This window comes from Pseudorasbora parva, chromosome 3, assembly GCF_024679245.1.
Source record: "Pseudorasbora parva isolate DD20220531a chromosome 3, ASM2467924v1, whole genome shotgun sequence".
Taxonomy (NCBI): domain Eukaryota; kingdom Metazoa; phylum Chordata; class Actinopteri; order Cypriniformes; family Gobionidae; genus Pseudorasbora; species Pseudorasbora parva.
Window position 1 is genome coordinate 31,381,549 of NC_090174.1, and position 23,812 is coordinate 31,405,360.

The 23,812-nt window shown below is 38.8% G+C and overlaps 1 protein-coding gene across 1 annotated transcript in view; it reads left to right on the forward strand.

Moving 5' to 3' along the window:
• Window positions 1-23,812, forward strand: part of prkg2 (protein kinase cGMP-dependent 2) — a 48,957-nt gene that overhangs the window by 11,731 nt on the left and 13,414 nt on the right. Inside the window, exon 3 of the mRNA XM_067438421.1 lies at window positions 22,489-22,655. Coding sequence (XP_067294522.1) covers window positions 22,489-22,655 — 167 coding nt within the window. The remainder of the gene's footprint in view (window positions 1-22,488; window positions 22,656-23,812) is intronic.

Consider the following 23,812-nt stretch of genomic DNA (forward strand, 5'->3'; position numbering starts at 1 on the left):
TGTCTTGTCTTCTTCTTTGCGCTTGGCCCCGATAATGGCTGCTTGCAGCTATATTTATTATTCTTCTTCTTTTTCCGCCATAGGAGTCTCTGGCAGCCCATAGAACCGTATGGTAAAAAGTTGTGAAATTTGGCACACTCATAGAGGCCAGTCTGAGCTGTCACTATAGCAAATTTGGTGCCTCTAACTCAATCCCTCTAGCGCCACCACCTGTCCAAAGTTTCACTCATATTTATGCTTATAACTTTTGACCCCTAAGGGCTAGAAACAAAATTCTTTTTTCATCGGATTCCTTGGCTCAAGCCGATTCGATTTCACCCTATGATGTCATTTTCCGGTATGCAAATTTTCCCGCCATTTTGAATTTTCTGAAAAACCTACTTTTTCGAACTCCTCCTAGGCCGTTGCTCCGATTTTCACGAAAATTGAAACAGATCATCTTCAGAGCATGTTGACAAAAAGTTATGGAATTCAAGTTGATTCGTCCAATCGTTTTCAATAAACGCACAAACAAATTTTACGTGGAGGTTGCAAAAACACACTAAAGGCTATATCTCCGCAACGCTTTATCGTATTCAAACCAACCTTGGTACATGTCATCACAAGCATGACTTGAAGCAACATGCAGCGTTTCGGCGCAGCGCCACCTACCTGTCCGGAGATATGAAAAATGCCTATTTTGGCTTATAACTTCTGAACCGTTTATCCAAAAATCATAAAATTGGTCTCATTAGATTCAGGGCGTCATGCCGAGTCGACTGATATCCAATTTTACCATGTCGGCCATTTTGGATGTCGGCCATTTTGAATTATGTGCAAAAATGCTGTATTTTATGAACGCATGAACAGATTGTTATGAAACTTGGTATGGGTCATCACCACGATGCCCTGAAGTAGCCTGAGAAGTTTCGAAACAGCGCCACCTAGTGGAGAATTTTTTTTTTCAAACGCTTATAACTTTGGGTGTGGTTGACATATTTTGATGGGAGTGTGTTTTTTGGTCTCCTGAATCCTTGCCGACTCCAACGATACCAGACTTGCCAGGTTTCGGCATATGGTTTGCGCAGAGTTGTAATTTAGTGCTTAAAAAACATTTGCTGATATCTTCGAAACCGCTAGTCCGATCGAGACGAAACCAGCCTCAGAAGTTCGGAAACATAGGTCGATAGCTATACGCTAATGCCCAAATCTCAAAATATTGATAGTAAGGGGTAGTAAAATCCAATCAAAGTCAGGTGTCAGTCCTTTTTTACGTGTTTTTTCATATAAATGTCTATAACTCCAAAACAAAATGAGATATTTTCACCAAACTTGACACACATATGTATGGGCTCACTATGAGGACACATAAAAAAATTGGTGGGATTGTGCCTCTTGGTGGCGCTATAATAAAACAAAACATGAAATTCCCATTGACTTCAATGCAGTATTATGGTTTAAAATGCTAATGCTATAATTTACGAATGCATTAGCGTATCGTTACAAAACTCGGTTTGTGTCTTCCGCTCCATGTCCTGAAGATACTCAAAAAGTTTCGGGGTAGCGCCACCTTGTGGTCAAAAGTTGTAATAAAATGTACAGAAATGCGAATAACTTTTGATTAAATTAACCCATTGTAATGAAACTGGTCATAATGCAGTCAATGGCTCATGCCGAGAACATGGATACCAATTGTGCCATATTTTGCAAACCTATCTGTCCTCCGTCTTGTTATTTGTTAAAAACCTACTTTTTCAAACTCATCCTAGACCGTTTGTCCGATTTTCACCAAAATTGAACCGTATCGTCTTCAGACCATGCCGACAAATAGTTATGGATTTCATGTTGATAGACAAAACAGTTTTCATATACCACTGCAACAGAGTTGAGCCATGATGCAAAAATGACTCTTGAGGCTGTATCTCTGCAATGCTTTGACATATTGACACCAAACTTTGCATGTGTCATTGTCATCTCAATCTGACTAAACCACATCAGTTTCGTAACAGTGACACCTATTGGTCGAAAGTGATAAACCATTAAACCATTATTATTGACTGTATTTAAAATTTGACTGCTATTTTGCCTAAAATCAACTTAATAGGTCCTTAATGGCTCATTGTTGCAGTTGGCTTGAGACTTCCAGCCATGCTGGCATGTCTTGTCTTCTTCTTTGCGCTTGGCCCCGATAATGGCTGCTTGCAGCTATATTTATTATTATTATTATTATTATTATTATTATTATTAGGGGCCAAGCACCGAAGGTGCGGAGGCACCTATTGAAATCGTTAGTGTTCCTATTATTATTATTCTGCTTCTTCTTCTTCTTCTTCTTCTTCCGCCATAGGAGTCTCTGGCAGCCCATAGAACCGTATGGTAAAAAGTTGTGAAATTTGGCACACTCATAGAGGCCAGTCTGAGCTGTCACTATAGCAAATTTGGTGCCTCTAACTCAATCCCTCTAGCGCCACCACCTGTCCAAAGTTTCACTCATATTTATGCTTATAACTTTTGACCCCTAAGGGCTAGAAACAAAATTCTTTTTTCATCGGATTCCTTGGCTCAAGCCGATTCGATTTCACCCTATGATGTCATTTTCCGGTATGCAAATTTTCCCGCCATTTTGAATTTTCTGAAAAACCTACTTTTTCGAACTCCTCCTAGGCCGTTGCTCCGATTTTCACGAAAATTGAAACAGATCATCTTCAGAGCATGTTGACAAAAAGTTATGGAATTCAAGTTGATTCGTCCAATCGTTTTCAATAAACGCACAAACAAATTTTACGTGGAGGTTGCAAAAACACACTAAAGGCTATATCTCCGCAACGCTTTATCGTATTCAAACCAACCTTGGTACATGTCATCACAAGCATGACTTGAAGCAACATGCAGCGTTTCGGCGCAGCGCCACCTACCTGTCCGGAGATATGAAAAATGCCTATTTTGGCTTATAACTTCTGAACCGTTTATCCAAAAATCATAAAATTGGTCTCATTAGATTCAGGGCGTCATGCCGAGTCGACTGATATCCAATTTTACCATGTCGGCCATTTTGGATGTCGGCCATTTTGAATTATGTGCAAAAATGCTGTATTTTATGAACGCATGAACAGATTGTTATGAAACTTGGTATGGGTCATCACCACGATGCCCTGAAGTAGCCTGAGAAGTTTCGAAACAGCGCCACCTAGTGGAGAATTTTTTTTTTCAAACGCTTATAACTTTGGGTGTGGTTGACATATTTTGATGGGAGTGTGTTTTTTGGTCTCCTGAATCCTTGCCGACTCCAACGATACCAGACTTGCCAGGTTTCGGCATATGGTTTGCGCAGAGTTGTAATTTAGTGCTTAAAAAACATTTGCTGATATCTTCGAAACCGCTAGTCCGATCGAGACGAAACCAGCCTCAGAAGTTCGGAAACATAGGTCGATAGCTATACGCTAATGCCAAAATCTCAAAATATTGATAGTAAGGGGTAGTAAAATCCAATCAAAGTCAGGTGTCAGTCCTTTTTTACGTGTTTTTTCATATAAATGTCTATAACTCCAAAACAAAATGAGATATTTTCACCAAACTTGACACACATATGTATGGGCTCACTATGAGGACACATAAAAAAATTGGTGGGATTGTGCCTCTTGGTGGCGCTATAATAAAACAAAACATGAAATTCCCATTGACTTCAATGCAGTATTACGGTTTAAAATGCTAATGCTATAATTTAAGAATGCATTAGCGTATCGTTACAAAACTCGGTATGTGTCTTCCGCTCCATGTCCCGAAGATACTCAAAAAGTTTCGGGGCAGCGCCACCTTGTGGTCAAAAGTTGTAATAAAATGTACAGAAATGCGAATAACTTTTGATTAAATTAACCCATTGTAATGAAACTGGTCATAATACAGTCAATGGCTCATGCCGAGAACATGGATACCAATTGTGCCATATTTTGCAAACCTATCTGTCCTCCGTCTTGTTATTTGTTAAAAACCTACTTTTTCAAACTCATCCTAGACCGTTTGTCCGATTTTCACCAAAATTGATCCGTATCGTCTTCAGACCATGCTGACAAATAGTTATGGATTTCGGATTGATAGACAAAACAGTTTTCATATACCACTGCAACAGAGTTGAGCCATGATGCAAAAATGACTCTTGAGGCTGTATCTCTGCAATGCTTTGACATATTGACACCAAACTTTGCATGTGTCATTGTCATCTCAATCTGACTAAACCACATCAGTTTCGTAACAGTGACACCTATTGGTCGAAAGTGATAAACCATTAAACCATTATTATTGACTGTATTTAAAATTTGACTGCTATTTTGCCTAAAATCAACTTAATAGGTCCTTAATGGCTCATTGTTGCAGTTGGCTTGAGACTTCCAGCCATGCTGGCATGTCTTGTCTTCTTCTTTGCGCTTGGCCCCGATAATGGCTGCTTGCAGCTATATTTATTATTCTTCTTCTTTTTCCGCCATAGGAGTCTCTGGCAGCCCATAGAACCGTATGGTAAAAAGTTGTGAAATTTGGCACACTCATAGAGGCCAGTCTGAGCTGTCACTATAGCAAATTTGGTGCCTCTAACTCAATCCCTCTAGCGCCACCACCTGTCCAAAGTTTCACTCATATTTATGCTTATAACTTTTGACCCCTAAGGGCTAGAAACAAAATTCTTTTTTCATCGGATTCCTTGGCTCAAGCCGATTCGATTTCACCCTATGATGTCATTTTCCGGTATGCAAATTTTCCCGCCATTTTGAATTTTCTGAAAAACCTACTTTTTCGAACTCCTCCTAGGCCGTTGCTCCGATTTTCACGAAAATTGAAACAGATCATCTTCAGAGCATGTTGACAAAAAGTTATGGAATTCAAGTTGATTCGTCCAATCGTTTTCAATAAACGCACAAACAAATTTTACGTGGAGGTTGCAAAAACACACTAAAGGCTATATCTCCGCAACGCTTTATCGTATTCAAACCAACCTTGGTACATGTCATCACAAGCATGACTTGAAGCAACATGCAGCGTTTCGGCGCAGCGCCACCTACCTGTCCGGAGATATGAAAAATGCCTATTTTGGCTTATAACTTCTGAACCGTTTATCCAAAAATCATAAAATTGGTCTCATTAGATTCAGGGCGTCATGCCGAGTCGACTGATATCCAATTTTACCATGTCGGCCATTTTGGATGTCGGCCATTTTGAATTATGTGCAAAAATGCTGTATTTTATGAACGCATGAACAGATTGTTATGAAACTTGGTATGGGTCATCACCACGATGCCCTGAAGTAGCCTGAGAAGTTTCGAAACAGCGCCACCTAGTGGAGAATTTTTTTTTTCAAACGCTTATAACTTTGGGTGTGGTTGACATATTTTGATGGGAGTGTGTTTTTTGGTCTCCTGAATCCTTGCCGACTCCAACGATACCAGACTTGCCAGGTTTCGGCATATGGTTTGCGCAGAGTTGTAATTTAGTGCTTAAAAAACATTTGCTGATATCTTCGAAACCGCTAGTCCGATCGAGACGAAACCAGCCTCAGAAGTTCGGAAACATAGGTCGATAGCTATACGCTAATGCCCAAATCTCAAAATATTGATAGTAAGGGGTAGTAAAATCCAATCAAAGTCAGGTGTCAGTCCTTTTTTACGTGTTTTTTCATATAAATGTCTATAACTCCAAAACAAAATGAGATATTTTCACCAAACTTGACACACATATGTATGGGCTCACTATGAGGACACATAAAAAAATTGGTGGGATTGTGCCTCTTGGTGGCGCTATAATAAAACAAAACATGAAATTCCCATTGACTTCAATGCAGTATTATGGTTTAAAATGCTAATGCTATAATTTACGAATGCATTAGCGTATCGTTACAAAACTCGGTTTGTGTCTTCCGCTCCATGTCCTGAAGATACTCAAAAAGTTTCGGGGTAGCGCCACCTTGTGGTCAAAAGTTGTAATAAAATGTACAGAAATGCGAATAACTTTTGATTAAATTAACCCATTGTAATGAAACTGGTCATAATGCAGTCAATGGCTCATGCCGAGAACATGGATACCAATTGTGCCATATTTTGCAAACCTATCTGTCCTCCGTCTTGTTATTTGTTAAAAACCTACTTTTTCAAACTCATCCTAGACCGTTTGTCCGATTTTCACCAAAATTGAACCGTATCGTCTTCAGACCATGCCGACAAATAGTTATGGATTTCATGTTGATAGACAAAACAGTTTTCATATACCACTGCAACAGAGTTGAGCCATGATGCAAAAATGACTCTTGAGGCTGTATCTCTGCAATGCTTTGACATATTGACACCAAACTTTGCATGTGTCATTGTCATCTCAATCTGACTAAACCACATCAGTTTCGTAACAGTGACACCTATTGGTCGAAAGTGATAAACCATTAAACCATTATTATTGACTGTATTTAAAATTTGACTGCTATTTTGCCTAAAATCAACTTAATAGGTCCTTAATGGCTCATTGTTGCAGTTGGCTTGAGACTTCCAGCCATGCTGGCATGTCTTGTCTTCTTCTTTGCGCTTGGCCCCGATAATGGCTGCTTGCAGCTATATTTATTATTATTATTATTATTATTATTATTATTATTAGGGGCCAAGCACCGAAGGTGCGGAGGCACCTATTGAAATCGTTAGTGTTCCTATTATTATTATTCTGCTTCTTCTTCTTCTTCTTCTTCTTCCGCCATAGGAGTCTCTGGCAGCCCATAGAACCGTATGGTAAAAAGTTGTGAAATTTGGCACACTCATAGAGGCCAGTCTGAGCTGTCACTATAGCAAATTTGGTGCCTCTAACTCAATCCCTCTAGCGCCACCACCTGTCCAAAGTTTCACTCATATTTATGCTTATAACTTTTGACCCCTAAGGGCTAGAAACAAAATTCTTTTTTCATCGGATTCCTTGGCTCAAGCCGATTCGATTTCACCCTATGATGTCATTTTCCGGTATGCAAATTTTCCCGCCATTTTGAATTTTCTGAAAAACCTACTTTTTCGAACTCCTCCTAGGCCGTTGCTCCGATTTTCACGAAAATTAAAACAGATCATCTTCAGAGCATGTTGACAAAAAGTTATGGAATTCAAGTTGATTCGTCCAATCGTTTTCAATAAACGCACAAACAAATTTTACGTGGAGGTTGCAAAAACACACTAAAGGCTATATCGCCGCAAAGCTTTATCGTATTCAAACCAACCTTGGTACATGTCATCACAAGCATGACTTGAAGCAACATGCAGCGTTTCGGCGCAGCGCCACCTACCTGTCCGGAGATACGAAAAATGCCTATTTTGGCTTATAACTTCTGAACCGTTTATCCAAAAATCATAAAATTGGTCTCATTAGATTCAGGGCGTCATGCCGAGTCGACTGATATCCAATTTTACCATGTCGGCCATTTTGGATGTCGGCCATTTTGAATTATGTGCAAAAATGCTGTATTTTATGAACGCATGAACAGATTGTTATGAAACTTGGTATGGGTCATCACCACGATGCCCTGAAGTAGCCTGAGAAGTTTCGAAACAGCGCCACCTAGTGGAGATTTTTTTTTTTCAAACGCTTATAACTTTGGGTGTGGTTGACATATTTTGATGGGAGTGTGTTTTTTGGTCTCCTGAATCCTTGCCGACTCCAACGATACCAGACTTGCCAGGTTTCGGCATATGGTTTGCGCAGAGTTGTAATTTAGTGCTTAAAAAACATTTGCTGATATCTTCGAAACCGCTAGTCCGATCGAGACGAAACCAGCCTCAGAAGTTCGGAAACATAGGTCGATAGCTATACGCTAATGCCCAAATCTCAAAATATTGATAGTAAGGGGTAGTAAAATCCAATCAAAGTCAGGTGTCAGTCATTTTTTACGTGTTTTTTCATATAAATGTCTATAACTCCAAAACAAAATGAAATATTTTCACCAAACTTGACACACATATGTATGGGCTCACTACGAGGACACATAAAAAAATTGGTGGGATTGTGCCTCTTGGTGGCGCTATAATAAAACAAAACATGAAATTCCCATTGACTTCAATGCAGTATTACGGTTTAAAATGCTAATGCTATAATTTAAGAATGCACTAGTGTATCATTACAAAACTCGGTATGTGTCTTCCGCTCTATGTCCCGAAGATATTCAAAAAGTTTCGGGGCAGCGCCACCTTGTGGTCAAAAGTTGTAATAAAATGTACAAAAATGCTAATAACTTTTGATTAAATTAGCCTATTGTAATGAGACTGGTCATAATACATTCATTGGCTCATGCCGAGAAGATAGATACCAATTTTGCCATATTTTGCAAACATATCTGTGCTCCATCTTGTTATTTGTTAAAAATCTACTTTTTCAAACTCATCCTAGACCGTTTGTCCGATTTTCACCAAAATTGATCCGTATCGTCTTCAGACCATGCTGACAAATACTTATGGATTTCGGATTGATAGACAAAACAGTTTTCATATACCACTGCAACAGAGTTGAGCCATGATGCAAAAATTACTCTTGAGGCTGTATCTCTGCAATGCTTTGACATATTGACACCAAACTTTGCATGTGTCATTGTCATCTCAATCTGACTAAACCACATCAGTTTCGTAACAGTGACACCTATTGGTCGAAAGTGATAAACCATTAAACCATTATTATTGACTGTATTTAAAATTTGACTGCTATTTTGCCTAAAATCAACTTAATAGGTCCTTAATGGCTCATTGTTGCAGTTGGCTTGAGACTTCCAGCCATGCTGGCATGTCTTGTCTTCTTCTTTGCGCTTGGCCCCGATAATGGCTGCTTGCAGCTATATTTAGGGGCCAAGCACCGAAGGTGCGGAGGCACCTATTGTAACCGTAGCCGTTCCTATTATTATTATTATTATTATTAGGGGCCAAGCACCGAAGGTGCGGAGGCACCTATTGAAATCGTTAGTGTTCCTATTATTATTATTCTGCTTCTTCTTCTTCTTCTTCTTCTTTTTCTTCTTCCGCCATAGGAGTCTCTGGCAGCCCATAGAACCGTATGGTAAAAAGTTGTGAAATTTGGCACACTCATAGAGGCCAGTCTGAGCTGTCACTATAGCAAATTTGGTGCCTCTAACTCAATCCCTCTAGCGCCACCACCTGTCCAAAGTTTCACTCATATTTATGCTTATAACTTTTGACCCCTAAGGGCTAGAAACAAAATTCTTTTTTCATCGGATTCCTTGGCTCAAGCCGATTCGATTTCACCCTATGATGTCATTTTCCGGTATGCAAATTTTCCCGCCATTTTGAATTTTCTGAAAAACCTACTTTTTCGAACTCCTCCTAGGCCGTTGCTCCGATTTTCACGAAAATTGAAACAGATCATCTTCAGAGCATGTTGACAAAAAGTTATGGAATTCAAGTTGATTCGTCCAATCGTTTTCAATAAACGCACAAACAAATTTTACGTGGAGGTTGCAAAAACACACTAAAGGCTATATCTCCGCAACGCTTTATCGTATTCAAACCAACCTTGGTACATGTCATCACAAGCATGACTTGAAGCAACATGCAGCGTTTCGGCGCAGCGCCACCTACCTGTCCGGAGATACGAAAAATGCCTATTTTGGCTTATAACTTCTGAACCGTTTATCCAAAAATCATAAAATTGGTCTCATTAGATTCAGGGCGTCATGCCGAGTCGACTGATATCCAATTTTACCATGTCGGCCATTTTGGATGTCGGCCATTTTGAATTATGTGCAAAAATGCTGTATTTTATGAACGCATGAACGGATTGTTATGAAACTTGGTATGGGTCATCACCACGATGCCCTGAAGTAGCCTGAGAAGTTTCGAAACAGCGCCACCTAGTGGAGAATTTTTTTTTTCAAACGCTTATAACTTTGGGTGTGGTTGACATATTTTGATGGGAGTGTGTTTTTTGGTCTCCTGAATCCTTGCCAACTCCAACGATACCAGACTTGCCAGGTTTCGGCATATGGTTTGCGCAGAGTTGTAATTTAGTGCTTAAAAAACATTTGCTGATATCTTCGAAACCGCTAGTCCGATCGAGACGAAACCAGCCTCAGAAGTTCGGAAACATAGGTCGATAGCTATACGCTAATGCCCAAATCTCAAAATATTGATAGTAAGGGGTAGTAAAATCCAATCAAAGTCAGGTGTCAGTCATTTTTTACGTGTTTTTTCATATAAATGTCTATAACTCCAAAACAAAATGAAATATTTTCACCAAACTTGACACACATATGTATGGGCTCACTACGAGGACACATAAAAAAATTGGTGGGATTGTGCCTCTTGGTGGCGCTATAATAAAACAAAACATGAAATTCCCATTGACTTCAATGCAGTATTACGGTTTAAAATGCTAATGCTATAATTTAAGAATGCACTAGTGTATCATTACAAAACTCGGTATGTGTCTTCCGCTCTATGTCCCGAAGATATTCAAAAAGTTTCGGGGCAGCGCCACCTTGTGGTCAAAAGTTGTAATAAAATGTACAAAAATGCTAATAACTTTTGATTAAATTAGCCTATTGTAATGAGACTGGTCATAATACATTCATTGGCTCATGCCGAGAAGATAGATACCAATTTTGCCATATTTTGCAAACATATCTGTGCTCCATCTTGTTATTTGTTAAAAATCTACTTTTTCAAACTCATCCTAGACCGTTTGTCCGATTTTCACCAAAATTGATCCGTATCGTCTTCAGACCATGCTGACAAATACTTATGGATTTCGGATTGATAGACAAAACAGTTTTCATATACCACTGCAACAGAGTTGAGCCATGATGCAAAAATTACTCTTGAGGCTGTATCTCTGCAATGCTTTGACATATTGACACCAAACTTTGCATGTGTCATTGTCATCTCAATCTGACTAAACCACATCAGTTTCGTAACAGTGACACCTATTGGTCGAAAGTGATAAACCATTAAACCATTATTATTGACTGTATTTAAAATTTGACTGCTATTTTGCCTAAAATCAACTTAATAGGTCCTTAATGGCTCATTGTTGCAGTTGGCTTGAGACTTCCAGCCATGCTGGCATGTCTTGTCTTCTTCTTTGCGCTTGGCCCCGATAATGGCTGCTTGCAGCTATATTTATTATTATTAGGGGCCAAGCACCGAAGGTGCGGAGGCACCTATTGAAATTGTTAGTGTTCCTATTATTAGGGGCCAAGCACCGAAGGTGCGGAGGCACCTATTGAAATTGTTAGTGTTCCTATTATTATTATTCTGCTTCTTCTTCTTCTTCTTCTTCTTCTTCTTCTTCTTCCGCCATAGGAGTCTCTGGCAGCCCATAGAACCGTATGGTAAAAAGTTGTGAAATTTGGCACACTCATAGAGGCCAGTCTGAGCTGTCACTATAGCAAATTTGGTGCCTCTAACTCAATCCCTCTAGCGCCACCACCTGTCCAAAGTTTCACTCATATTTATGCTTATAACTTTTGACCCCTAAGGGCTAGAAACAAAATTCTTTTTTCATCGGATTCCTTGGCTCAAGCCGATTCGATTTCACCCTATGATGTCATTTTCCGGTATGCAAATTTTCCCGCCATTTTGAATTTTCTGAAAAACCTACTTTTTCGAACTCCTCCTAGGCCGTTGCTCCGATTTTCACGAAAATTGAAACAGATCATCTTCAGAGCATGTTGACAAAAAGTTATGGAATTCAAGTTGATTCGTCCAATCGTTTTCAATAAACGCACAAACAAATTTTACGTAGAGGTTGCAAAAACACACTAAAGGCTATATCTCCGCAACGCTTTATCGTATTCAAACCAACCTTGGTACATGTCATCACAAGCATGACTTGAAGCAACATGCAGCGTTTCGGCGCAGCGCCACCTACCTGTCCGGAGATACGAAAAATGCCTATTTTGGCTTATAACTTCTGAACCGTTTATCCAAAAATCATAAAATTGGTCTCATTAGATTCAGGGCGTCATGCCGAGTCGACTGATATCCAATTTTACCATGTCGGCCATTTTGGATGTCGGCCATTTTGAATTATGTGCAAAAATGCTGTATTTTATGAACGCATGAACAGATTGTTATGAAACTTGGTATGGGTCATCACCACGATGCCCTGAAGTAGCCTGAGAAGTTTCGAAACAGCGCCACCTAGTGGAGAATTTTTTTTTTCAAACGCTTATAACTTTGGGTGTGGTTGACATATTTTGATGGGAGTGTGTTTTTTGGTCTCCTGAATCCTTGCCGACTCCAACGATACCAGACTTGCCAGGTTTCGGCATATGGTTTGCGCAGAGTTGTAATTTAGTGCTTAAAAAACATTTGCTGATATCTTCGAAACCGCTAGTCCGATCGAGACGAAACCAGCCTCAGAAGTTCGGAAACATAGGTCGATAGCTATATGCTAATGCCCAAATCTCAAAATATTGATAGTAAGGGGTAGTAAAATCCAATCAAAGTCAGGTGTCAGTCATTTTTTACGTGTTTTTTCATATAAATGTCTATAACTCCAAAACAAAATGAAATATTTTCACCAAACTTGACACACATATGTATGGGCTCACTACGAGGACACATAAAAAAATTGGTGGGATTGTGCCTCTTGGTGGCGCTATAATAAAACAAAACATGAAATTCCCATTGACTTCAATGCAGTATTACGGTTTAAAATGCTAATGCTATAATTTAAGAATGCACTAGTGTATCATTACAAAACTCGGTATGTGTCTTCCGCTCTATGTCCCGAAGATATTCAAAAAGTTTCGGGGCAGCGCCACCTTGTGGTCAAAAGTTGTAATAAAATGTACAAAAATGCTAATAACTTTTGATTAAATTAGCCTATTGTAATGAGACTGGTCATAATACATTCATTGGCTCATGCCGAGAAGATAGATACCAATTTTGCCATATTTTGCAAACATATCTGTGCTCCATCTTGTTATTTGTTAAAAATCTACTTTTTCAAACTCATCCTAGACCGTTTGTCCGATTTTCACCAAAATTGATCCGTATCGTCTTCAGACCATGCTGACAAATACTTATGGATTTCGGATTGATAGACAAAACAGTTTTCATATACCACTGCAACAGAGTTGAGCCATGATGCAAAAATTACTCTTGAGGCTGTATCTCTGCAATGCTTTGACATATTGACACCAAACTTTGCATGTGTCATTGTCATCTCAATCTGACTAAACCACATCAGTTTCGTAACAGTGACACCTATTGGTCGAAAGTGATAAACCATTAAACCATTATTATTGACTGTATTTAAAATTTGACTGCTATTTTGCCTAAAATCAACTTAATAGGTCCTTAATGGCTCATTGTTGCAGTTGGCTTGAGACTTCCAGCCATGCTGGCATGTCTTGTCTTCTTCTTTGCGCTTGGCCCCGATAATGGCTGCTTGCAGCTATATTTATTATTCTGCTTCTTCTTCTTCTTCTTCTTCTTCTTTTTCTTCCGCCATAGGAGTCTCTGGCAGCCCATAGAACCGTATGGTAAAAAGTTGTGAAATTTGGCACACTCATAGAGGCCAGTCTGAGCTGTCACTATAGCAAATTTGGTGCCTCTAACTCAATCCCTCTAGCGCCACCACCTGTCCAAAGTTTCACTCATATTTATGCTTATAACTTTTGACCCCTAAGGGCTAGAAACAAAATTCTTTTTTCATCGGATTCCTTGGCTCAAGCCGATTCGATTTCACCCTATGATGTCATTTTCCGGTATGCAAATTTTCCCGCCATTTTGAATTTTCTGAAAAACCTACTTTTTCGAACTCCTCCTAGGCCGTTGCTCCGATTTTCACGAAAATTGAAACAGATCATCTTCAGAGCATGTTGACAAAAAGTTATGGAATTCAAGTTGATTCGTCCAATCGTTTTCAATAAACGCACAAACAAATTTTACGTGGAGGTTGCAAAAACACACTAAAGGCTATATCTCCGCAACGCTTTATCGTATTCAAACCAACCTTGGTACATGTCATCACAAGTATGACTTGAAGCAACATGCAGCGTTTCGGCGCAGCGCCACCTACCTGTCCGGAGATACGAAAAATGCCTATTTTGGCTTATAACTTCTGAACCGTTTATCCAAAAATCATAAAATTGGTCTCATTAGATTCAGGGCGTCATGCCGAGTCGACTGATATCCAATTTTACCATGTCGGCCATTTTGGATGTCGGCCATTTTGAATTATGTGCAAAAATGCTGTATTTTATGAACGCATGAACAGATTGTTATGAAACTTGGTATGGGTCATCACCACGATGCCCTGAAGTAGCCTGAGAAGTTTCGAAACAGCGCCACCTAGTGGAGAATTTTTTTTTTCAAACGCTTATAACTTTGGGTGTGGTTGACATATTTTGATGGGAGTGTGTTTTTTGGTCTCCTGAATCCTTGCCGACTCCAACGATACCAGACTTGCCAGGTTTCGGCATATGGTTTGCGCAGAGTTGTAATTTAGTGCTTAAAAAACATTTGCTGATATCTTCGAAACCGCTAGTCCGATCGAGACGAAACCAGCCTCAGAAGTTCGGAAACATAGGTCGATAGCTATACGCTAATGCCCAAATCTCAAAATATTGATAGTAAGGGGTAGTAAAATCCAATCAAAGTCAGGTGTCAGTCCTTTTTTACGTGTTTTTTCATATAAATGTCTATAACTCCAAAACAAAATGAGATATTTTCACCAAACTTGACACACATATGTATGGGCTCACTATGAGGACACATAAAAAAATTGGTGGGATTGTGCCTCTTGGTGGCGCTATAATAAAACAAAACATGAAATTCCCATTGACTTCAATGCAGTATTATGGTTTAAAATGCTAATGCTATAATTTAAGAATGCATTAGCGTATCGTTACAAAACTCGGTATGTGTCTTCCGCTCCATGTCCTGAAGATACTCAAAAAGTTTCGGGGTAGCGCCACCTTGTGGTCAAAAGTTGTAATAAAATGTACAGAAATGCGAATAACTTTTGATTAAATTAACCCATTGTAATGAAACTGGTCATAATACAGTCAATGGCTCATGCCGAGAACATGGATACCAATTGTGCCATATTTTGCAAACCTATCTGTCCTCCGTCTTGTTATTTGTTAAAAACCTACTTTTTCAAACTCATCCTAGACCGTTTGTCCGATTTTCACCAAAATTGATCCGTATCGTCTTCAGACCATGCTGACAAATAGTTATGGATTTCGGATTGATAGACAAAACAGTTTTCATATACCACTGCAACAGAGTTGAGCCATGATGCAAAAATTACTCTTGAGGCTGTATCTCTGCAATGCTTTGACATATTGACACCAAACTTTGCATGTGTCATTGTCATCTCAATCTGACTAAACCACATCAGTTTCGTAACAGTGACACCTATTGGTCGAAAGTGATAAACCATTAAACCATTATTATAGACTGTATTTAAAATTTGACTGCTATTTTGCCTAAAATCAACTTAATAGGTCCTTAATGGCTCATTGTTGCAGTTGGCTTGAGACTTCCAGCCATGCTGGCATGTCTTGTCTTCTTCTTTGCGCTTGGCCCCGATAATGGCTGCTTGCAGCTATATTTAGGGGCCAAGCACCGAAGGTGCGGAGGCACCTATTGAAATCGTTAGTGTTCCTATTATTATTATTCTGCTTCTTCTTCTTCCGCCATAGGAGTCTCTGGCAGCCCATAGAACCGTATGGTAAAAAGTTGTGAAATTTGGCACACTCATAGAGGCCAGTCTGAGCTGTCACTATAGCAAATTTGGTGCCTCTAACTCAATCCCTCTAGCGCCACCACCTGTCCAAAGTTTCACTCATATTTATGCTTATAACTTTTGACCCCTAAGGGCTAGAAACAAAATTCTTTTTTCATCGGATTCCTTGGCTCAAGCCGATTCGATTTCACCCTATGATGTCATTTTCCGGTATGCAAATTTTCCCGCCATTTTGAATTTTCTGAAAAACCTACTTTTTCGAACTCCTCCTAGGCCGTTGCTCCGATTTTCACGAAAATTGAAACAGATCATCTTCAGAGCATGTTGACAAAAAGTTATGGAATTCAAGTGGATTCGTCCAATCGTTTTCAATAAACGCACAAACAAATTTTACGTGGAGGTTGCAAAAACACACTAAAGGCTATATCTCCGCAACGCTTTATCGTATTCAAACCAACCTTGGTACATGTCATCACAAGCATGACTTGAAGCAACATGCAGCGTTTCGGCGCAGCGCCACCTACCTGTCCGGAGATACGAAAAATGCCTATTTTGGCTTATAACTTCTGAACCGTTTATCCAAAAATCATAAAATTGGTCTCATTAGATTCAGGGCGTCATGCCGAGTCGACTGATATCCAATTTTACCATGTCGGCCATTTTGGATGTCGGCCATTTTGAATTATGTGCAAAAATGCTGTATTTTATGAACGCATGAACAGATTGTTATGAAACTTGGTATGGGTCATCACCACGATGCCCTGAAGTAGCCTGAGAAGTTTCGAAACAGCGCCACCTAGTGGAGAATTTTTTTTTTCAAACGCTTATAACTTTGGGTGTGGTTGACATATTTTGATGGGAGTGTGTTTTTTGGTCTCCTGAATCCTTGCCGACTCCAACGATACCAGACTTGCCAGGTTTCGGCATATGGTTTGCGCAGAGTTGTAATTTAGTGCTTAAAAAACATTTGCTGATATCTTCGAAACCGCTAGTCCGATCGAGACGAAACCAGCCTCAGAAGTTCGGAAACATAGGTCGATAGCTATACACTAATGCCCAAATCTCAAAATATTGATAGTAAGGGGTAGTAAAATCCAATCAAAGTCAGGTGTCAGTCCTTTTTTACGTGTTTTTTCATATAAATGTCTATAACTCCAAAACAAAATGAGATATTTTCACCAAACTTGACACACATATGTATGGGCTCACTATGAGGACACATAAAAAAATTGGTGGGATTGTGCCTCTTGGTGGCGCTATAATAAAACAAAACATGAAATTCCCATTGACTTCAATGCAGTATTATGGTTTAAAATGCTAATGCTATAATTTACGAATGCATTAGCGTATCGTTACAAAACTCGGTATGTGTCTTCCGCTCCATGTCCTGAAGATACTCAAAAAGTTTCGGGGTAGCGCCACCTTGTGGTCAAAAGTTGTAATAAAATGTACAGAAATGCGAATAACTTTTGATTAAATTAACCCATTGTAATGAAACTGGTCATAATACAGTCAATGGCTCATGCCGAGAACATGGATACCAATTGTGCCATATTTTGCAAACCTATCTGTCCTCCGTCTTGTTATTTGTTAAAAACCTACTTTTTCAAACTCATCCTAGACCGTTTGTCCGATTTTCACCAAAATTGATCCGTATCGTCTTCAGACCATGCTGACAAATACTTATGGATTTCGGATTGATAGACAAAACAGTTTTCATATACCACTGCAACAGAGTTGAGCCATGATGCAAAAATTACTCTTGAGGCTGTATCTCTGCAATGCTTTGACATATTGACACCAAACTTTGCATGTGTCATTGTCATCTCAATCTGACTAAACCACATCAGTTTCGTAACAGTGACACCTATTGGTCGAAAGTGATAAACCATTAAACCATTATTATTGACTGTATTTAAAATTTGACTGCTATTTTGCCTAAAATCAACTTAATAGGTCCTTAATGGCTCATTGTTGCAGTTGGCTTGAGACTTCCAGCCATGCTGGCATGTCTTGTCTTCTTCTTTGCGCTTGGCCCCGATAATGGCTGCTTGCAGCTATATTTATTATTATTCTTCTTCCGCTCTTGAGTCTATGGCAGCCCATAGAACCGTATGGTAAAAAGTTGTGAAATTTGGCACACAGATAGAGGACAGTCCCATCTGTCAATATAGCAAATTTTAAAGTCTCCAATTCAATCCCTCTAGCGCCACCGTCTGTCCAAAGTTGCACTTATGTTTATGCTAATAACTTTTGAACCATAAGGGCTAGAAACAAAATTTTTTTTTCCCTTGATTCCTTGGCTCAAGCCGATTCGATTGCACCCTATGACGTCATTTTCCGTCATGAAAATTTTCCCGCCATTTTGAATTTTTCAAAAAAGCTACTTTTTCGAACTCCTCCTAGGCCGTTGCTCTGATTTTCACGAAAATTGATCCAGATCATCTTCAGACCATGCCAACAAAAAGTTATTAAAATCAAGTTGATTAGTCGAATCGTTTTTGATAAATGCGCAAACAAATTTTACGTAGCAGTTGCAAAAATATTCTTAAGGCTGTATCTCTGCAATGCTTTATCGTATTCAACCCAAACTTGGTACATGTCCTCACGAGCATGACTTGAAGTGATCTGCAGCATTTCAGTGCAGTGCCACCTACTGGTCCGGAGATACAAAAAATGCCTATTTTGGCTTATAACTTCTGATGGGTTTTTCCAAAAATCATAAAAGTGGTCTTGTTAGATTCGGGACATCATGCCGAGTCGATAAATATCCAATTATCCCGTATCACCCATTTTGGGCGTCGGCCATTTTAAATTTTGTCTAAAAATGCTGTATTTTACGAATGCATTAGCATATCGTTACGCAACTTGTTATGTGTCTTCTGCACCATGCCCTGAAGGTGCTCAAAAAGTTTCGGGGCAGTGCCACCTTGTGGTCAAAATGTATAACAAAATTTACACTAAGGCTAATAACTTTTGAATAAATTAACCTATTATGATGAAACTGGTCATAATACATTCCTTGGCTACTGCTGAGAACATAGATATCAATTTTGCCATATTTGGTAAAACGTCCTCTCCTCCATCTTGTTATAAGTTAAAAACCTACTTTTTCAAACTCCTCCTAGGCCGTTTGTCCGATTTTCACCAAAATTGACTCGTATCATCTTCAGCCCATCCCGACACAAAGTTATTGATTTCACATCAATAGATTAAATAGTTTTTGTTTAACACAGCGACGAAGCTGAGGCATGATGCCAAAATGACTCTTAAGGTTGTATCTCTGCAATGTTTTGACATATTGACAGCAAACTGTGCATGTGTCATTGTCACCTCACCCTGACCACACCACATTCATTTGGTCACAGCGCCACCTATAGGTAAAACGTGATACATTATTAATTTTTAACTTTATGTATAATTGTATGTCTTTTTTGCTTCAGCTTATGTTAATAGGTCTTTAATGGTTCATTTTTGCAGCTGGTCACTCCCAGCCATGCTGGCATGTCTCATTTTCTTCTTTGCGCTGAGGCATGATGCCAAAATGACTCTTAAGGTTGTATCTCTGCAATGTTTTGACATATTGACACCAAACTGTGCATTTTTGCAGCTGGTCACTTCCAGCCATGCTGGCATGCCTCATTTTCTTCTTTGCGCTTGGCCCCGGAATTGCTGCTTGCAGCTATATTTATTATTATTATTATTATTATTATTATTATTATTATTATTATTATTATTATTATTATCACAAATTAGACATCTTCATCTTTAAAACATTTTTTATTGTCTGCCCACCACAGTAGAAAATTGACATTAACACCTTTGCAACACATAATATACAGTTCTATTCATGTTACAGAATATACAAAACCTAAAAAGACAGGAAGTAAAAATAAATAAATAAATAAATAAATAAACAAACAAACAAACAAACAAACAAATAAATAAATAAATAAATAAATAAATAATAATAATAAATAAATAAATAATAGTAAATCAAACAACAGCCACAGATAAACAGTTACATTAATTTAGAAAAAAATAAAAATAAAAATAAATCAAAGGGAATTAACAGAGATAAACAGCAGTCTGACATACACGTTAATGGAGTTCCTTTATATATTCCCATAGGGGGGACCATATCAGCCAAAATTTATTGGATTTTTGATGTTTGTCGTAGGTAAGCTTTTCAAGTGGTAACCATGTAGCGATCTGTGATGTCCACATTTTAAGAGATGGAGCCTGTGATGCAGACCAAAGTAGCAAAATCCATTTTTTAGCTAAGTATACCAAGACAACAAATAGTTGTTATTGCATCTTTTTTAAACAAGCTATTTGCGTTGAGATTCAATAAGTATAAGGCTGGGGTCATATCAAAGTGTAGTCCAAGAAGATCTTCCATTACACTATGTACTTTATTTCTAGTATGACAACATTTCATCACAATACCAAAAACAATGCATGAATGTACCTTTATCTTTATTACACTTTAAGCACTGGCCTGAAGCATTGATAAACATCTTCTTAATACGCATATATCGGTGTAAGATATATCCTATTAAACAATTTGAAATTGAGCTCATGGATCCCAAGGGAGGTACATTTAGGGTACACATTATCGCACACAGCAGCCCAGTCATTCTCTTCGATGGTTTGACCAATGTCTTTCTCCCAGACACCCTTCAGTCCCAGTAAGGCAGAGGTATTGCTAGACAAGATGTCATACGCCCTTAAAATGGATCCCTTTAAGCAGACTGGATTCAGTAAACAGATCTTTAATCACTGTTATGACCACTCTTAATTCTCCTTTGATGGAGTATTTCTGTGTCAAAAATAATCCTTCTGGTTTCTCACAAGTTTCGGAGAGTTTTTTTTCGAGTATGGCTCAGCTTGACATTAATAGAACGGAAGATCCTTGTATGGGCCGTACGGCTCTTCTCCCGGTAGGGTGTGTGCGCGTGACTAGAGCGAGAGAGAAAATGCATGCCCATAAACACTCTCTCAGCTGCAGATCCACTCGTCCGTGAACACTTATGTCGGTTATAGTCCGTGCCGCGCTCCACTTTATTCCTATGAGTGATGTCAAGCGACTTCAACGCTTCAGCACAGCATTCCGGGAAGGCAGCGCTGCATTTGAACCGATTTGAACGCAGAAATGACGGAAAGCTTCACAACATCGCTTCAGTCGCATCGCAAAGTGGATTTCCACGCCACTGCTGTCACAGGACTTCACCAAATCATACCAAAGAAGTGTGTTTTTGACAGAGCGGTCCCAGCAATAAACGTTCGGTCGTGCTTTGGAAGCAGCCGGTGAGTAAAACTGCTTCAAATGTCTGTGCTATTGGCTACCGTCGCATGAGTAAACATCAGTAAACGTCACGATCGCGTGCTTCGGCATTCAAATGCGCTAACGGTTACTCCATTGTTGTTCTGTATAACGTTACACTAGTCTAACGTGCAAAACCGTTTTGCTTGCTACTGCTAAGGTTTAGTCGCATACAATAGTCCATAAACCGAATCATGTCCTCATAAACTGCAAGTAAAGACATACAAATGTTGACAGGCCACTAAATACAGTCCATACCACAGAGACGGACGTCCTGCTGTTGCTGTTTCTCCTGTTCAATTTATTTCTGCCTCAGATTTGATTCTGGATCATTATCTGTATTAGCTGAGATAGCGATGGGTTTCTCCACGCTTGAGGACGTCACCGCTTTGTTCGCGATCGTCATTCTTTAGCTCCACCCACTCGATACGCCTCCAGGCGCTCGTTTTTTTCCGGAAAGACTCGGTACAGCCTATATTTCTTTTATAAATATAATAAAACTAAAGACTTTTCGGAGATATGAAGGATGCAATACTACTCTATAGGTACTCAAGATTGACATGAGATTGACTGAAACTGAGTGTTTCACCCCCCCTTTAATATGGTATAATGTCCCGAAATATTTTTAAGCTTTGTGTAGTTCTTAACAAATGGTAGAAATCTAATCAATAATGGAGAGCAAGCTTCTGCTTCCATATTATACCAGATAGAATTGGTCCTCTCACTGCACCAACTAATCATATTTTTTATCTGGGCTTCCCTATAATATAACTGGAAATTTGGCAAGGCAATCCCACCCTTGTCCTTTGGCTTCATTAATTTGGACATTTTGATCCGAGGCATTTTGTTATTCCAAATAAACTTTGAAAGGTGTTTATTAAAGTCTTTGAAAAATGAACTTGCTAAATAACTAGGTATAGATTGAAATAAATATAAAAGCTTGGGAAGGATATTCATTTTTATTACAGTTATTCTCCCTAGAAACGAAATCGGAAGTAAACACTAGGTTTTCAAATTAACCTTGGTTTTTCCTACTATAAGAGGAGTATAATTATTATTCATAAGATCGTCAAGTGAAGCTGTGATGAAAATGCCTAGATATCTGAAGCCATTCTTTGATATTTGTGCAGGATCATATGTAGTGATACATCTGACCTCTTTAGAGATTTAATTGTTCTCTCAGCATGATTCTTTTTTATCTGATATGCTAACAATCTCCCAGACTTTTTTTGCATGTTCATAATAATTTTGTTTGGAAAGAAACATCATTTTTTAATTATGATTAGTGTGATCAAGATTGAGTTTGGCTCTAGCATGGCATAATGCGGATCAGTTCATTTGAGTGGGAGATATGCTATGTAGGTGTTGTAATCTTTTAACCCCCCTTTTCAATTCTTGTCATTTAGATATCATGGCTTTTTTATGTGCAACTGTATAAGAAATAATGTATCCCAGACTAATATCTTTAACAGTGTAAAGAAGCTCCTCACGGATGCTTTGAATAAGAACCAGTACCTGAGGAGACTGGAAGTGCAACAGGTCAAAGACATGGTGGAATGCATGTATGAGCGGACCTACCAGCAGGGGGAATATGTCATAAAACAAGGAGAGCCAGGAAACCACTTGTTTGTGCTTGCAGGTATGAATCAAGTAATTGATTGTACTATTAATCACACTGGTTATACTGTCAGAAAACATTAAAAATGTTACTTTTTTGAGGCAACAACTTTTCCCTAGGGCAGTACCCTTAAAACTTTGTACCTTATACCCCTAAAATATGCATATTATTAGATTACCTTAGAGAAATAGTGTGTACCCTTAAAGTCCTCATAAAATCAAAATTGACCCTTTTTACTTTATTATCACGTTAAAGGTCTTAGGGTGAACAATTAATCTGTGCAAGTTAATACACAGAAAAAAAATAGTTTGTTGCAGTAATCTTTAATCAAAATCTGAATATGAACTTTCAGTCTGGAAAAGGCGTTCTTTCTCAGATGATGTCAGTTTGACGGCTTAGGTTTGAAAATACGTAGCCACTCCCCTCCAACTGTTTGTCTGCTATGAGCGAGAGATGGAGAGGAGGAGCGCTAAAGTAAAACCCTCCCCTGTTCAATATTCCATTTCACTTGGAAATACATAGCACTGAAGAAAACTCAATTGCTACTTCTGGTTCACTGGGGCTTTAAATGGATAGTTCACCCAAAAATGTATATATATATATATATACAGCTCCTTCTCAAAAAAATAGCATATATGATAAAATAATGTAATGATAAACATTTAAATGTCATATATTTTAGATTCATTGCACACCAACTGAAGTATTTCAGGTCTTATTGTTTTAATACTGATGATTTTGGCATTCAGCTCACAAAACAGCATACAGCATACAAAATTAGCATATCTAAAAAAATTAGCATATCATGAAAAGGTTCTCTAAACGAACTATTAACCTAATCATCTGAATCAACTAATTAACTCTAAACACCTGCAAAAGATTCCTGAGGCTTTTAAAAACTCCCAGCCTGGTTCATTACTCAAAACCGCAATCATGGGTAAGACTGCCGACCCGACTGCTGTCCAGAATGCCATTACTGACACCCTCAGGAGAGAGGGTAAGCCACAGAAAGACATTTCTGAATGAATAGGCTGTTCCCAGAGTGCTGTATCAAGGCACCTCAGTGGGAAGTCTGTGGGAAGGAAAAAGTGTGGCAAAAAACACTGCACAACGAGAAGAGGTGACCGGACCATGAGGAAGATTGTGAAGAAGGATCGATTCCAGACCTTGGGGGACCT